This window comes from Diplotaxodon limnothrissa, linkage group LG3, assembly GCF_057381915.1.
Source record: "Diplotaxodon limnothrissa isolate DT_005_m linkage group LG3, D_limnothrissa_male_GT1.1, whole genome shotgun sequence".
Lineage (NCBI taxonomy): Eukaryota > Metazoa > Chordata > Actinopteri > Cichliformes > Cichlidae > Diplotaxodon > Diplotaxodon limnothrissa.
Window position 1 is genome coordinate 22,480,161 of NC_140598.1, and position 16,392 is coordinate 22,496,552.

The following is a 16,392-nucleotide window of genomic DNA, read 5'->3' on the forward strand; positions in this document are numbered from 1 at the left end:
AATGCAAACAAATCTGCCCAGACAACATTAAATCTTCTTCAGATATTTTTCTTATCTTACATTTCTCCATAATTTACCTACTTGGGGTTGAAAGTCTCAATAAATGCATTGCATTTTGGCCGGTATATACATATATATATACCGGCTTCCGCGAGTGTGACTTCCGCGAGTTATTTTGATTAAATTGTAATATTATGATGAAAAATAATTTAAAAAATAATTTTATTTTTATATTTCAAGATCATGATAATCTCTGTAATCATGTGAGCCAATGTGTGGACCGACTGCACAAGCAGCCATGAAAATGAGTCTAGCCTCTCCTATTTTCACAGCTCGTCTGACTGTGAGTCCCAGCAGCTCTCAGCTGTTTGAATTAGACTTTGTATCTCTGAGTTGTCAGGACGATGACAGCTCTGCTGGATGGACTCTGAGGAGAAACATAAGCAATAAAGTGATGATTCAATGTGGAAAGAACTTTGGAAGATGGTCTGGATCTACCTATACGATAAGCTACATGTACACATGGGACAGTGGAGTTTACTGGTGTGAGTCCAGAGAGGGTCCCATCAGTAACATGGTTAACCTGACAGTCACTGGTAAGCTGAGTGTGTGGAGTTAGTGTTGATGAAGCTGTGTGTAAATGGATGAAATGCTGTAGTTTGTCTCTGTGTTGAGGTGGATCAGTGATCCTGCAGAGTCCTGTCCTCCCTGTGATGGAGGGAGATGACGTCACTCTGCTCTGTAAAACAAAGACCACTCCCTCCAACCTCCCAGCTGCTTTCTATAAAGATGGCTCCCTCATCAGGAAGCAGCCTACAGGTCACATGACCATCCAGCATGTTTCCAGGTCTGATGAAGGCCTCTACAAGTGTGACATCAGCGGTCATGGAGAGTCTCCATCCAGCTGGATCACTGTCACAGGTGAGGAGCTTCACACTCATTTCATGTCTTATTTCAGCCACAAGTTTACCTGAATAGATGGGATTCTATCTGCAGGTAGACCTGCGACTACAGCCCCGCCCACATCAGCACCTTCACCTTCTACCTCACGCCCCCTGCATTTTGACTTCACACTGCTTCGCTACCTGCTGGTGTTCTGTCCATATTTAATCTCCACTCTTCTTGTTGCATCTTTACATCGACAGAGAGCCACAGGTAACACTGACTCATTCACTGATCAATTATTAAACAATCAATAATCAATGAACTGATGACAGATATCTGTCTATAACTACAACTGTTAACATTTTATAGACTGCATCTGTGTTTCTTTTCTGATTTGCTGACTGCAGGGAACAATCCACCCACCAGTGATCATCCGAGCTCTTGAGGTCGACGGATTGGATGAAGAGGATGTCATCAAAGAGCACTGATTGTAAATTTTATCTAAGATTTTGAGGCTCATTCAAAAACAAAGCCTGTGTACAAATCTGTGTTTAAGCCAGGTGTTCAAATAAATTATGAAATAGGAAAAAAAAAGATTCTAACCCAGAAAATAATGTAATTTAAGTTAAAAACATAAAATAGTAACTGGAAAGGTTCAAGGATTTATCACTTCAAAACACTATTCATCTTGAAGTACTTATGTAAAGACCCGACAAAATGAGCAGCATAGACTGAGTCTTAGGCTACGTCCACACGTACCTGGGTATTTTTGAAAACGCAGCTTTTTCTATGCGTTTGCACCTTTCGTCCACACGTAAACGGCGTTTTTGGTCACTGAAAACTGAGATTTCTAAAAACTCCGGCCAGGGTGGATATTTTCGAAAACTCTGTTTTTGCTATAAAGTGTGGACGAGAAAAACGGAGAAAATGCAGCGTTAAAGGTGTGCGCCTTTTTTGACATCACGTTATTGTTTCGGTGAAATGAATTTCTACAATACTGTTAATTCTACTCTCTGCAGTGTTTAAATGCTTACATACACACAGTTACTGTCCCTCCACACATACGACTCTGTTCTGCTTCTATTCCCCAGCTTTGTTTACTATTTCCCACCGAGGCTTCTAGACTTCTGATTGGCCAACATTTCTACACGGTGAGGAATATATCGCCACCTGTTGCTTTGGCATGTTCATAGCAGCATTTTCCTTCATTTCTGCATTCACGTGTGGATGGGATTATTTTTTAAAACGTCCGTTTTCAAAAATACCCGTGGACGTAGCCTTAATCTTAACATACCTAGAGTTGTAAACAGAAGTTCATATGCACTCTTCATGGGTAATTTTGAGCTTTTAATAATTTCTTTGACTTATTCATTTTACAGAGTGGAATGATTGAACAAAATACATGTTTAATGACTTGAAAATGAATGGTGAAAAATTGTCAGCACTCATTGGACTGACCAATACTACGTACAGTCCAAGGACTCAGTGATGACAGTAAAGATCTCAGAAGGAAAATTTTAAATTTAAAGAAGTTAGGAAAATCTCTTGGAGAGAGAGAAATGGAGCCACATTCCAAGCTCACCTGCTCTGACACGTTATTTGGATGTGTAATCATGTTTGCCAAGGCCTGGAAAAAAACCCAAACTTTGAGCCTTAGTTGAGAGGAAAAAAGCTAGGCCACAGTCAAGTGAGTTTTACACCACCAAGGGTGCTGACCAAGAAAGAAGCGCCTGATCAAACACATTCAAACTGGACAGAAATGTGCAAAAACAGAACAACAAAGCACAGAACTAGTCCTTCATTTGTAATAAAATGGCATGAGTGGTATTCAGCTAGCATTTAAAAAGGTCCAGTTAGAGAAAATTTCTTGAAGTAAAGGACCAAATGATTATAATGTCTAATTAAAGGAGTAAATACTCTTATGGATCTGCTTGGTCTCTACACTGCACTAAATAATAAGAGGAAACAGAGCCATTCTGAATCCTTCAAAATAAAAACGTTAAAGAAGCATAGAGGCTGGTGCAGATGCTGGATGAACAACTACTGAGTATTAAGGACACTTTAAGGAAAAAAACAGTATTATTGATCAAATCATTCTGATAATCATTTGATCAGTCAGATACATTTGATTATTTTCAAATTGATGTTTCCTGGGTCATTATTTTAATTTGCTGCGGGATGAGACAACATGGTGATATTTACAGGTGGGTAGAGTTGAAATTTTTCATATATATATTACTGTCCGGAGAGTAATGATTCTAACAAATACATACAGTTAATTTATTAATTTTAATTAGTTTATTAATGTTTAGGAAATAAAACCATCCCTATCTTTATTGATTAAATCGATTCAGGTCATTTTTAGATCTCGAGATAAACACGTGTATTTCAATGAACAGAAGCCCCGCCCTCGGCGTCTCTTGCCATGGCAGCGTGTCAACAGCGCTCCATGGAGACGGCGAAACCTGAACCGGGGCTGTTTTTCCGCGTTTCTCCGTGACTTGGACACAGCTACCCGCCTGCAGATGATGGGACGGCCCAGGTACTTCACTCCCTCGGAGGTGGCGGCTCACAACACGGCGGAGGACCTGTGGGTGTCGTTTCTGGGCAAAGTGTACGACCTGAGCCCGCTGATGAGCCAGTACAAAGGTGAGCCGCAGCAGGTAGATTACTGCGTCACCAGTTGAAGACAGGGCAGGCTGAAAAGCACAAAGTGCCTCTGTGAGAAGTCAGAGTCAGTGAGAGTGATTCCTGTTTTTGACTCTTTAGTTACACAACAGGAAAACGAGTTTCCGGAAGTGTCTGTTCCTGCTGCTAATCCACACAGCGAGTAACCAGAAGGAGTTGCACTGTGTGTGAGAGACTTGTGTGTCCGACATGAAGACTCGCAGAGTACAAAGACACAAAATGACAACAAAGGGAAAAAATAAATAAAAAATAATCCCTGAAAACGTGGATCACAGTTTTCCCACTCAGTTCATTGATTTAATCCATAGACTGTATGCAAAAGATGGTGCTTGCTGCATATTGGGTTTTTTTTTTTTCTTCTTCTTCTTCTTCTTCTTCTTCTTCTTATTATTATTATTATTATTATTATTATTATTATTATTATTATGATGGAGCTCGTGGATGAAATGACACGAGGACCTCAAGTCATTTACTACAAGAGGCTGCCCTCTGGTGGTCATTTCAGGCATTTCTGCACTGAAGCGTCAAAGACCGATTTAAAAAAAAAAGTGTTTTTGCTTGTAATATTTTAAAGACACAACTAATGATTGACTGTAACATCTAAAGATGAACTAGATCAGCTACTGTTTAAATTATGTGTATAAATACATAAATTAGATTAGATGAAAAAGCCGAAGGTGGGTAAATGACCCAAATAGTTTGAAAGAGAATATTTAAACCGCTTGGATGAATTAACTTTGTGTGGAAGTTAATCTTAATATTTCAAGGCATCCTGTTTCCTCTAATAACTGATCGGACAGTTTTACTCTGAAAAAATTACACTTTTAAGCATTTTGATGCATTCCTATAACTAAAGGTGGAATTTTAGTTTGAAAATCAGAGATTTCATAGCATCCTGTTACCATCCCCTATCTAATACACTTTTATTTTGAAAATGATGAATTCTTTTAACTAACTCTAGGTTTTATTTTGAAAATGTGAGATTTCATAACATTCATTACCTTACCTCACCTAACATTACCTTCCAATTACTAATTGGACACTTTTATTTTGAAAACAAAGACACTTTAAAATAATCTTTCCTTAAAGTTGACTCGCTGCTGGAGCCTCAAGTGGACATTAGAGGAACTGCAGTTTTTGTTCCATCAACACTGGCTTCATGCTTTAGACTCTATGATCAGCTTGTTTTGTTGCTGTTTGAAAGCCTTTGTAATGTTAATTTGAAAGAGTATAAGTAAACATCTGTGTAGTATTTCCTCCTACAGCTTTCTTAAAATGTAAGTGGGTTAAAATCAGACACCACTGTGGGAGTTCTCAGGTGGAGAGTATTAAGAAAGATGGTGTTTATGAGGGTAACATGTGTTTCTGTCTGCAGGTGATGTTCTGCTGTTGCCCATCATGGAGTTTGCAGGGAAGGACATCAGCAGCTGGTTTGACCCCAAAACTGAAGACGTGAGTGCCGATCAAACTTACGTGGACTGGTGTTAGACTGTGCAGAGCTTTTCTACTGTAGCACAGACCCAAGAGTTCATTTTTACTACTTAAGCTACATTTATGTCTTAGATTTTACTTCATCTTTCAACTTTAGGCACTTTCGCACTGCTTGTATGGATGCTTCTGGGACCGTTCAGGGGATCAGTGTCTTGCTGAAGGGCATTACAGCATGCTGGAATCAAACATCCTCCTGAGCCACAGTCACACTCAGTCATCTCCTACACCTGTCATTAAGGGCAGCTTGAGTAATAGTCGTGCATTCCTAATCCTGCTGAAGAGTGTTTTCACCTGAATGTACTCGCCTGTTACTGAGTTCTGATTTGGAGAAAATTGAGATACTGTTGTTTAATCTTCTCTACAGGAAGCTTCACTTGAGGTTTAAGCCCAAGTCACACAGGCCTCGAGCCTCAGTCAGCCCAAATCCTTCCAACCTCGAGCAACTTTCAGGAAAAAAAACACTTTTTCCTAGAGACCTGTGGTTTCCATGGGAGTGCAGACTGCTCTCTAGGCTTGTGTGAGTGGTCAGAATCAGTTTCCAGGTCACATAATTTTCTCGTATAGAAAATATAGAGAAATAAAAATTCTTATCACAGTTCAGCTAAAGATAATCAGACAACATTTTCTGTTGCTTTGTACTTGGACAGTTAAAGTAAACACACTTCACTGTTTTCTCCAGCAGGTTTTGCTTTTACTTCATGAGGATATTTCAGTTCTCTGATCTGGAGTCTGTGGGCAGTGGCCCGCCTCAGACCTGAAACCTGAAACAGCATCTGGTGGTTTTATGCTCCTGTGCTGTCAATGTAAAAAGATAGTAAATTAATTTCCCACCTGTCCTCAGATCCTGAAGTACGTGGACCCTCTGACCTGCTGTGTGGCGTACTACACCCCCAGGGGGCGTTTCCTGCACATCCCCCCCAACGGTCCGCGCTCCGACTGGGACAGCGACATCGGACAGCCGTGGTGGAGAGATAGCCGATACGAGGTGGGGCTGCTGTCCGCTAAAACCAGGTGGATGCGAATCATCAACACGCTGACGTCACAGGAGCAGCGGATGGAGGTGAGCACATCACCTCAGCCAGATGCACTTTGGGTAACTGCGCCTTCATGATGTGGTTAACGGTCACAAAGACGTTTAGCTACAAACACAGTGTGTGTCCTGATGCCCTCAGGTGTGCTCAGAGGAGACTCTGAACGAGATCCTGCAGCGCTACCTGCGATACAACTCGCATGCCCGCAGCTACACCTGGAAATACAACGGCGCCGTCCTGGACATGAACAAGACGCTGAGTGAGAACAATGTCCCAGACAATGACCTCGAGCTCGAACAGCTGCGTCTGGACCGAGACGCATTCACCCCCGCCATCCTCCTCCACTACAACGATGACCTCACCGAGGGCTGACCTCTGACCCTGAACTGTGGACTAGAACATAAGTTATTTTATTAAAGCTGTGCTAACAGGTGCCTTTTCTAACTGTCGTTTGATGAAAGTTTTCACCAAAGAGAGACCTTAAATTCTCTTTAAAGGCCAATCTGAGCTGCACATTAGCACAGATGGACTCCCACAAAGTCACTGGAGACTCAGTTAGGGTTAGCTGAGGCCCCTGATGGCTAACTGAGCTAAGCAGTTGGCAAATTTTGTGCATCAAGAGGCTGATCCAGAGCCAAACTCTGTTTGGTCTATCTGTCTATATGTTGTTTCCTTGCATTTAACTTAATTTTACATCTTCTTTTACATCTATCAGTTCAGCCCCTCACATCTTTAAACATCTTTAAATATGACGAGATGAATATGAAGAGAAAATGTTGGCCACCCCTGGTTTAAACCTAATTCATTTGCAATTCCTTCAGTGTCCACTCCAGTGAGTCAGGCCCCATAGACTCCCGTGTTAAAATATTCAAGTCTTCAGGTGAAATTAACATGTTTACAACCTTTACAAATAATAGATTTCAGGTAGAATGAGATATATATTAATAACATATAACGTACTACAACTAAAGGCTTAAAAAAGTGGAAGTTAACGTCAGTAAAACACATGTATAGATGTACAACAAGCCTGTAAAAGTCAGACCTGAAGCTTTTTAGCCTCTAGTTGGCGTATCTCTGGATGGCATAACCATCTGAGAACACTGTGAGTAACAAAACCCAGAATGGGGTGTCACAGAGTGTTTTCTTACAGGTCATGGAGTTCCACAGGGCTCTGTTATAGGTCCTTTACTTTTGTTCAGATTTAAATTATAATCTAAATTCACCTGTTTAAATTGTATTAACACTTAAAGTTTCCATTAATGGTAGTGTGGCCTTTTTGCTGCTGTTGGAACATTATGTTTAATGCAAACATGTGACTAAAATTGTACTTGAGACCATCCCCTAAAACCTGGTGAATGTTAATGTGATTATGAATTAATGTCATAGAAAAACGGATCCAGATGGTTTTCCACAGTTTAAGGTGTTTCAATTAAACCATTTAAGGTTTAGATGAACACTGTGTCCCGAGCAGCTCTTGTTTTATATCGAGCTTTGTGTTTATGGTTATCTTGTGTTAAAGTTTAAGACCACATGTCTGTGTTTGTTTGTGATCTTGCATTTACACATAGTTTGAATTTGTGAACACTGTGGTTGATTTTAGGGAAGTTCAGACTGAGGAATGCTTCCCTCCCTGGGAGAAAATGTTTCTGAACAAAAGGGAAATTCTGAGGCTCATTTTACAGAAAATACTAAAATAGGATGTGAGACCAGGAGCTAAATCCTCAAAAATAATTATGATGCGCTTAATAAAACGGGTACTTGCACATAGTTTCTTACTTGGTGGGTGGGAGGGAGGAGGTGATGTAAACTTTTATCTGATGCTTTCCAGCTGATTCTTCACAGGCAGAGCAGAGGTGAGGAGCACTTTATTCTTTCTCCATTATTAGTTTGAATTAGTGTTGATATTTAAGTGAGTTTGGTAGAAAGAACAACTTGATTTTGTTGAGATTAGCATAGGTGTATTTATATACTGAATATCTACATAAATCCAGCTACAGGTGTATTCCTTTAAACTACTTTGATCCAATTTATATTTAATACGTTTAAAATAACTTTACGGTTTAACTTGAAAGTAATAAAGGGAGGCATCACCGGGTAGTTTTTGAGACTTTTGTTCGTCTCTCCAAAGGTACTGTAACTTGACTGACTCTATTTTAACCACAGTAAGAGGTGAGCAGAATGGAGGAATCATATTATGAGAATTACTGGGACCAGACGACGCTCTCTCTCACAGGTATCCGTTTCATTTAAGTTGGGAATGTCTTGGTTGTAGCGTGCACCTGTAATAACTGAGCGTCTGTCAAGCAGACAGTCCAGCACCCTCATCTGCATCCAGGTTCAGACGGTGGCTGTTTCCTGGTCTGATCGTCGTGGTCCTGCTGATTCTGATCATAGTGATGGGAAGTACCAGTAAGTGCGTGTACACACACACACACACACACACACACACACACACACACACACACACACACACACATACATACATACATTCTAGTTTAGGTTAAATGTGGTGACCACTGTTACTTCTTCAAGTTAGTAACACTGTGGGTCGACTTCAGTTACAACAATGACACACTCGGAGGGAAACGGACTGGACTGGAATACGGGGGGGGAGTCATCAACAGTGTTGGGCAAGTTACTTTGAAAAAGTAATTACTTATAGTTACTAGTTACTTCTTCAAAAAAGTAACTTAGTTAGTTACTGAGTTACAAGATTCTAAAAGTAATTAATTACTTGAAAAGTAACTATTGCGTTACTTTAAAAAAACGTTTAACCCTCTGGGGTCCAGGGTATAATTGGCCATTTTTAACTACTTTTGATGTTCCCTCCACATTTTACCTTTAAAAACTATTTACTTTGCCTTGTTTGGTGTCATTCTTTTCAGCACAAACTCACGTGTCTGAATTTACAGTTATGTTTTCATTTTGACATACTGTATTAACACAATTGGTCTAAAATCAGACAAAAAACACAAGATCAAAGTAGAAAAGGTTATATTTTTTACTGTAACAACCACAAACATGTTTAATGATCATATTTCACAACTTTAAATGCAAATATAAATTGTCAATTTTAAAATCCTATGCACAAGTTTGCAAACAAAGTTATTTACATCCATTTACCTTTTACCTTGATTTTTTAAAATAACCATTTCAAACTATTTACAGAACAATCAGCTGTTCTTCAATAAGATGCCACAAATTATTTGTGCCACTCCAAAAACATAATTTCTGTCCACTATAAAGGAGAACATCACAGCCTGATACCTGCAGGTCTGACAGCAGCAGGTGTATCACTCCTGTTTCTACCTGGAGACAGCAGTCGCCTTATTGTTCTGACACAAACACAAAACTATCCACACACTACACACTAACTACACAAGACAACACATTAACTACAGACTCCAAACACGCTAAACATCACAAATCTCTCACATCTCAAAACTCTCTCTCTCTCTTTCTGCTGTCTCTCTCTCTCTCGCCGTCACTCCTAAAACTTCCTGTTTTTTTGTTGTTTTTATTTTATTTTTTGCTCATAAGCAGAGAGTGCTTGCTAGCACTGTCCTTAGACAGTAAACGTGTGATTATTGACTTGTTGCATCACACGAGAGTGCTACAATGACTCTGGTTTTACGAGGCCTATCAACACAATTTACAAACTGGTATCTATCACCTTGTTGCTTTGTCTTTAAGTGGTCATGTGATTGTCTTACCACGACTACTTTATTCTTCCTCAGTCAAACAGCAGCACTCATGCGATTGTTTTGCCCCCTTAGCTCCAGGTGTTGTGCTAGACAGTGATCGTGATTACCGTCCGCGGGAGCGCGCAGCTGCTTAAAGCTGTAGCGTCCAGATTACTTACAGCTACTTCCGTGTGACTGATATAAGATGCGGTAAGCTGAGCACAGCTTCAACCGTCTGTTTGTTGAAAAATAGTAACGAACGGCGTTTCCTTGTTAGTAACTCTAATTCCGTTGTAACGATAGAAATAGTAATTAGTTAGATTGCTCGTTACTGAAAAAATAACACCATTAGTAACGCTGTTACTTGTAACGCCGTTATTCCCATCACTGCACACTACCAATATTATAAGTAAGCTCTGCGTTTTCAGTCTGCCTTTTAAAATAGAAATAGAATAGACTAGTCTTTTGTCCTTTTTATTGTACAACTAAATTCTGGGTGTCCCACATCAACTGTGTTGGAATAAAATATAATACGGCAAGGCTGGGATGGTCAATTTGGTAAAGTAAATCCATTGGGCATCTTTCTTTGCCTTTAGACAATAATTCTGATGGCAAAAGAGCCAAACGGGACAGGCAAAAAAAAAAAAAAAAAAAAAGGAATAAAATATAAATAGTAGAAAAACACAAAAAGGTGCACAGTAGTTGGAAGCACTGTGCCACTGCATATGTGCGTACATGCCACCATCTTGAGCCGTTCATGTCTAGGTCTGCATTTGGGGTCCAAATCCACATGCTAAATCCCACCTCTACATCCATAAACATCCTTCGAGGTCTTTCTCTTTTCCTATATGTCCAATATATCAATGATCCCTCCACTGCACACTCTCAACCATCTCAGCTTTCCACTTCATATGCATTCTTTATAGTCTCTAGTGAAATAAACACTTACAAACTTTTTCTTGTATGTGCAAAATGATTATTAGAATCAGCACGAGCAGAGTACGTTAGTAGCAAAATCACTGTGACTGCAAAGATGGTTTACAGAATTTTCTTGTAATTGAAAATAATTTTTGATCCTTCAACATGACAAAGAGAAAAACAAATGATAACTAAACTCTAATCACACAGTAGATATTTACATGACATCATCTTGAAATTAAATTATTAAATGAATAGAAAGATAAAAGTCATTTGATTTACAGTTTTTGTTATATTGAATCTTCATTATGTAATAGAGCCAGTTTTTAAAATCAGCTTTTTATTTTATCATCTCTAGTTTTGTTTCATTTTGTTCTTTTAATGATTTTTCTTTACTGAACATTTTTTTATTTTGTCTTATTTTGTTGAGCAAATTTCTTTATTACACTATTTTATTGTATTATAGAGTGTTTAGTTTGCTATACTAGAAGAATTTCCTCTTTTTGGGGATGTGTACAGTTGACCTTGGCCATCTCTTTTTTCAGACAGGAAGATGTCAAATCGTCTGGGGACTTTGGAGCAGAGAGTTTCCAACCTCAGTAAGATCGTCCAATCACTGAACGCCTCACTGCATCACACTCAAGGTAGCACACCTGTTAGTTAACGTCTTTTTGGAGAACACTCAAAAAACAAAAAAACAAAACAAAAACAGGACACAGTTTCAGTACATTACTCTGCTACACTTAAAATCTGAATGTGGTTAGCTTATATAGATTTAATACATCAAACTTAAAGGTGTTTAGATCCACAGCATAACTAGTTATTGTCCCAGTTCTGGGTCATTTTGACCCAGCATTTTCAGTTTCTTGTGTTTTGGTATTCTTCTTCTTCTGTGTTATGATTTATGTTCTGATTCTTTAGTTGTGCTGTTTTGATTATTATTATTATTCTAGGTTTCAGTTTGGTCCTGGTTATGAGTTTAATTTTTAGGTTTTGTGTCAAGTCTGTGTCTCGATGTGATTTGTTTTCTGTTATACTTTGAAGGTCCATGTCTTATGTCAGTGTCCATTTTACTTCCCCCTGTCGCGTTAGCCCTAATTTCTCCCAGCTGTGTCTCCCTCCTGTTTCCTATTCCCTGATTACTCCACTGTGTATTTAAGCCCTGTGTTTGCCTTTGCCCTCTGTTGTGTCGTTAATGTTTGCTACCCTCAGTATGCTGTGTGTTTGTCTTCTACTTCTGTTTAGTTGCTCAGTTCCAGTGTTTCAGTTCCTATGTTCAGAGTTTTGTTTTGGTTTTTTGGACGTTTTATCCATGTGGAGTTTTTTCTGAGCAACAAAGCTGTGCTTTAGGTTTAACCTGCCGGTTCTGAGTCCTGCTCTTGGGTCCACTTCTCCGGCCTGCCTGCCACACAGCCTATCATGACAGTTACAGCTATCTGGTACAGGTGGACAATGTAACACTAGATAACACTAGATATTGAAACATATTTAAATTAAAAATGACACATTTATATTAAAACACAATTCACCAATAAATCCCCGTGTGTCCCAGACTCCCGTGCCGTGTCTTCATCCAGTGTCAGTGCTCTGTGCATGTGCTCCTTAGTGTTCGTGTAACCTGTGCTTGCTGCCCTCTCGTCCCGCAATTCTCCTGAGAAAATAACAGAAGGAGCCGTAAATACACTACACTGCGACAAATTCACACTCACTGACTTCCAGCTGGGAAACTAACAGGAAGTCTCACAAAACGATCCAGCATCAGAGAGAGCTCCACCACACTGCTAAGTAGCTCCCTCAAAGAGGCTTGATCATCTGCAGGTTTGTGTGAACATCTTCCTCAGGTGTGGCCAGCCACCTGGCAGGGCACACCCACCAGGCCTAATGGTGCCCGTAAACCAGCCTACCAGATGCACCCACACCCATATACACACCCACACACACATACCTGCAATCAGGGAAACCAGTGACAGCCATACCATACATCAAATATACTTATAACAAGTAATATAAGTCCAAAACTGCAGAGGACACCTGGGTCATCAGACCCAGGTCCCTGACACTAAAATATTTATCTCATAAGGGGTTTATGCAGACTTACACTAACAATGTGAAAGTCTAAACCAAACCTCATCGTTTTAAGTGTTCCAGTTGCCAAGTTGCTAAACATGCTAACATGCTAAGTCTCCTTGTTTCTAGAAACGGCTAAACAAGTTCAGCAGCTCCAGTATGCTGTTGAGAACAACAAGGACCAGCTTAACTCGGGTTTGTCTGCCCCCCTGTAGATTATACTGCTGGTGATGACTCCAAACATCATGTTTAACCTGTGTTTGTGCTGTGTGTTCAGTGTCAGAGGCGCCGAAACAGCTGTCGGTCATCGACTCTCTGAGCAAGAGCATCGCTGCCATCAAATGTTCCCACGAACACGTCATCAACAACAGTGCGTATACCATATTTATATTAGGAAAATACACATCTGCAGACTGACGCTCACACCTGTGTACCTGTTTCTCTCTGTCAGGTTCAGCTGCAGGTGGTTGTTGTCCTGTGGGTTGGACTGTGTTTGAGTCCAACTGTTACTTCTTCAGCGGTGATTCTCGGTCCTGGAACGAGTCCAGAGACTGGTGTGAAACACAACAAGCCCACCTGGTCATTCTGCGCAACGACAAGGAGTGGGTAAGACCTGCCACACTATTCACATGATTCAGCATGAAATGTACCAGTCTTTATTTGAATGGTAACGTTTCCTAGTTTGTAAAAATGTGTCTGGTTGACAGCATCTCAACAATTCAGACAGCAGAGACTTCAGAGCCTCAGAGGTGTCAGTGGACAATGTCATGGGCATGGCACACTTTTTAAAACATAATTTAACTCTTTCACCCATAAAGACAACATTTTATTTATCTTTTTTGTGAGCAGGCCTGAAGTAGGACAGAAACACTTAGAAAAGAGCTTCAAAATGACTCATAGATAAAGAGTCGAGGTTTAAGATGTACTGTCTGACATTTTCTGGATTTAAGAAAAGATTTGAAAACTTTATGTGCACACAGTCAAAAGCATCTTTAACTAAGCAAGTAAGTTTTTATTTAAAATGGAAGGCTGAGAAAAGTCAAAGTCACATGAGGACGTTGTACCAAGGCTAATGTTAACAAATCCACTGCTTAAATGCTGCCCTCTAGAGGTAAAAGTGGAATTTACACAAATGACCTTCAAGTTATGAATATCCTGCATTTTATTTTATTTTTTTTAGTAGTTTGCAGACAAGAAAATAAGAAAAAATTACTTTATACTTCTCTCTGTCCAGGACTTTGTGACCCGCAGGAGCATGCCTCACTTTTACTGGATTGGTTTGTCTGACTGGAGGACTGGGCGCTGGGAGTGGGTGAACCAGACGCCGTACACAGTGGAGCCCAGGTCTTTAAAAAAAAAACAAACAAACAGATGTGACCTCTCTTCTGTCTTGCATTAATGATATGGAAAGAATCAAAATCAAACAATTCCAGATGAAAGAGGATGAAAATCATAAAGCCATACTGGCATCATACTAGCCAAACCAGCCATTCCAAACTTTTTAAAAATTATTTTCCATTTTTCTTTAACTTATTTTTTCCCATTTACTATTTTTCTGTACTGTGCTTTGTGACTGCAAGTCTGTGAGTCTGCAAGTCTTCCTTACTTATTTACTTACTTTCCTTTTTTCCTTTTTCCATGTTTCATCCTGCTTTTTATTGACTTTAATTCCCCAAATGTTTGGGCCATACTCAAAGACACATCATGCCTTTTATTAGTATTTTTTTTTTTCAAATAGGTTTTTCGGAAATTACAAAAACATGCACACATGTCCACAGATTGCCCTTAAAGAGACTGACTCGACTGAAAAAGAAAGTGATCCAGAGTTGGCGGGAATTTTATATCCGGTTTCCAGCTGCAAATCCCTCCTGTCAGACACTGTAGAAACAAAATTAGCATGTTAGCAGAAGCAGCATTTTCCCTGTGGCTTTACTCAGTGTTAGCACAGCTTTTAGTGCAGAAATGAGCCATGCCAGCTTTGACAAAAGCTGCTGTAACCCTGGAGATGAGAATAGGACAATTATGCTCACTTCTGCATAGAATTTGCTCACAAACATAAGTAATGTATGTGTGTTTTTCCAGGCGGTGGAAACCCGGGCAGCCGGACAACCTGACCGGGCACGGAGATGAAGACTGCGCTCACCTTTATGATGATGGACTCCTGAACGACGTGCACTGCTCCATCAAGATGCAGTTCATCTGTCAGAAACCTACCGTGAATGCCTGAACACACCTGCTTCCCTGGCTTTGCCCACATCTGCTCTCAGATTACACCGCAAAAACATATAATATAATGAAGATATCCCACTTTCTGGACTTACTGCTCTACAGGGGGCGCTCTCCAGCAGGTCCAGAGTTAATGAGGCTATATGGAGCTGTAGAAGAAAATTGTAAAATTGTAGAAAATTTCCCAAGGTGTTTACTTTAAAGACTGAATAGAACATGGACTAAAACTGAGACTGTGGAAAAACAATAGTGAGAGAGACCTGTAATTGCAACACATGAGCTCTTTAATGAGCGTCCTGATGCCCTCAGGTGTGCTCAGAGGAGAATCTGAGGAGATCTTCCAACATTACCTGCACTACAACTCTGACGCCCAACGCTACATCTGGAAATACAACAACAACAGCACTGTCGGGACATGAAGATGCTGAATGAGAACTGCGCTCCAGTGAGATCTGCTCAGCCCCGCTGTCTGCCTCCCTCTTAAATGACAACCTCACTGAGGGCTGACCTCTGACTTCTTGAATGTTGGACTTTCACTTGGTCATGGAGTTGGGTTTTGTTTTAGCTACATACTAATGAGGAACTTTTTATTCAAAAAACCTACGATTTGAATGAATACAATTATGTATAAAGATGTAAATGTTAGCCAAACCCTACCCCTAACTCTAAATGGGGTCCTTGTGACCAAGCATATGCTAGGACATGACATTATTTTATTTTGCTATTTCTAATCATTTGTGGCTGCACATTTGTTTTTCTTGTTAGTTTGCTTTAATCCTTTTAGGCCATGTAACATCTCAGTAAGGTGTTTCATCAGTGCCAAATAATTAGCAAGATCTAATAATATTTTAACAGTATTTTCACTGTAACCTTTAACCATGCTTCGAGTCAGTTAACCATGATGTGGTAATTTTGTAAACTTATCTAAGTCTGTGGTCCTGAAGTAGAAATGCTGGCCACTCCAAGCTAGGGGACGAACTTAGTGGACAGTTACCCACAGACTCTCACATTCAAATGTCCAAGTTCAAAGCAGAAATAAAAAATGTTACAGCCTGATTACAAAAAATAGTTTTGGTCTCTATATCTACACCCCTGCTTTATAGCAACAAAACTTTTTTAAAGCATCTGAATAAAGCCGTGTCAGTGTCAGATATTAGGATGGTATAATCGTCACACAGATTGCATACAGTTTTTGTAGGTTTTGGTTGATTTTGGGGAAGTATCAACTGAAAAGTGGCGCTTTGGCAGGGAATGGCTGCCTGTTTCTCGTTAAAAAGGAAGTTTTGAAAGCAACTTCTGTAAAACTTGGGCTGATTCACTTTAAAATCTAACGAATAGGATGATAAACACGAAGCTAAGACCCCCAAAATGTTGTGACATACCCATAAAAATGATGAGTGAGT

The 16,392-nt window shown here is 39.8% G+C and overlaps 3 protein-coding genes across 3 annotated transcripts; all 3 read left to right on the top strand.

Moving 5' to 3' along the window:
* Positions 1-454: 454 nt before the first annotated feature.
* Positions 455-1,330, top strand: LOC146634954 (cell adhesion molecule CEACAM20-like). Its single transcript, XM_085349997.1, has 4 exons — positions 455-596; positions 676-921; positions 997-1,155; positions 1,293-1,330. Exons 1-4 carry the CDS (start codon positions 455-457, stop codon positions 1,328-1,330), a joined length of 585 nt encoding a protein of 194 aa, XP_085206123.1.
* Positions 1,331-3,410: 2,080 nt separating this feature from the next.
* cyb5d1 (cytochrome b5 domain containing 1) lies at positions 3,411-6,467 on the top strand. The gene is made up of 4 exons (XM_085344211.1): positions 3,411-3,534; positions 4,949-5,025; positions 5,906-6,124; positions 6,237-6,467. The coding sequence occupies exons 1-4, from the start codon at positions 3,411-3,413 to the stop codon at positions 6,465-6,467; spliced, it is 651 nt and encodes a 216-aa protein (XP_085200337.1).
* A 1,806-nt stretch (positions 6,468-8,273) lies between these two features.
* LOC146634956 (C-type lectin domain family 10 member A-like) lies at positions 8,274-14,990 on the top strand. Its single transcript, XM_085344198.1, has 8 exons — positions 8,274-8,328; positions 8,403-8,504; positions 11,242-11,340; positions 12,893-12,958; positions 13,041-13,133; positions 13,215-13,369; positions 13,998-14,107; positions 14,846-14,990. The coding sequence occupies exons 1-8, from the start codon at positions 8,274-8,276 to the stop codon at positions 14,988-14,990; spliced, it is 825 nt and encodes a 274-aa protein (XP_085200324.1).
* Positions 14,991-16,392: the final 1,402 nt, after the last annotated feature.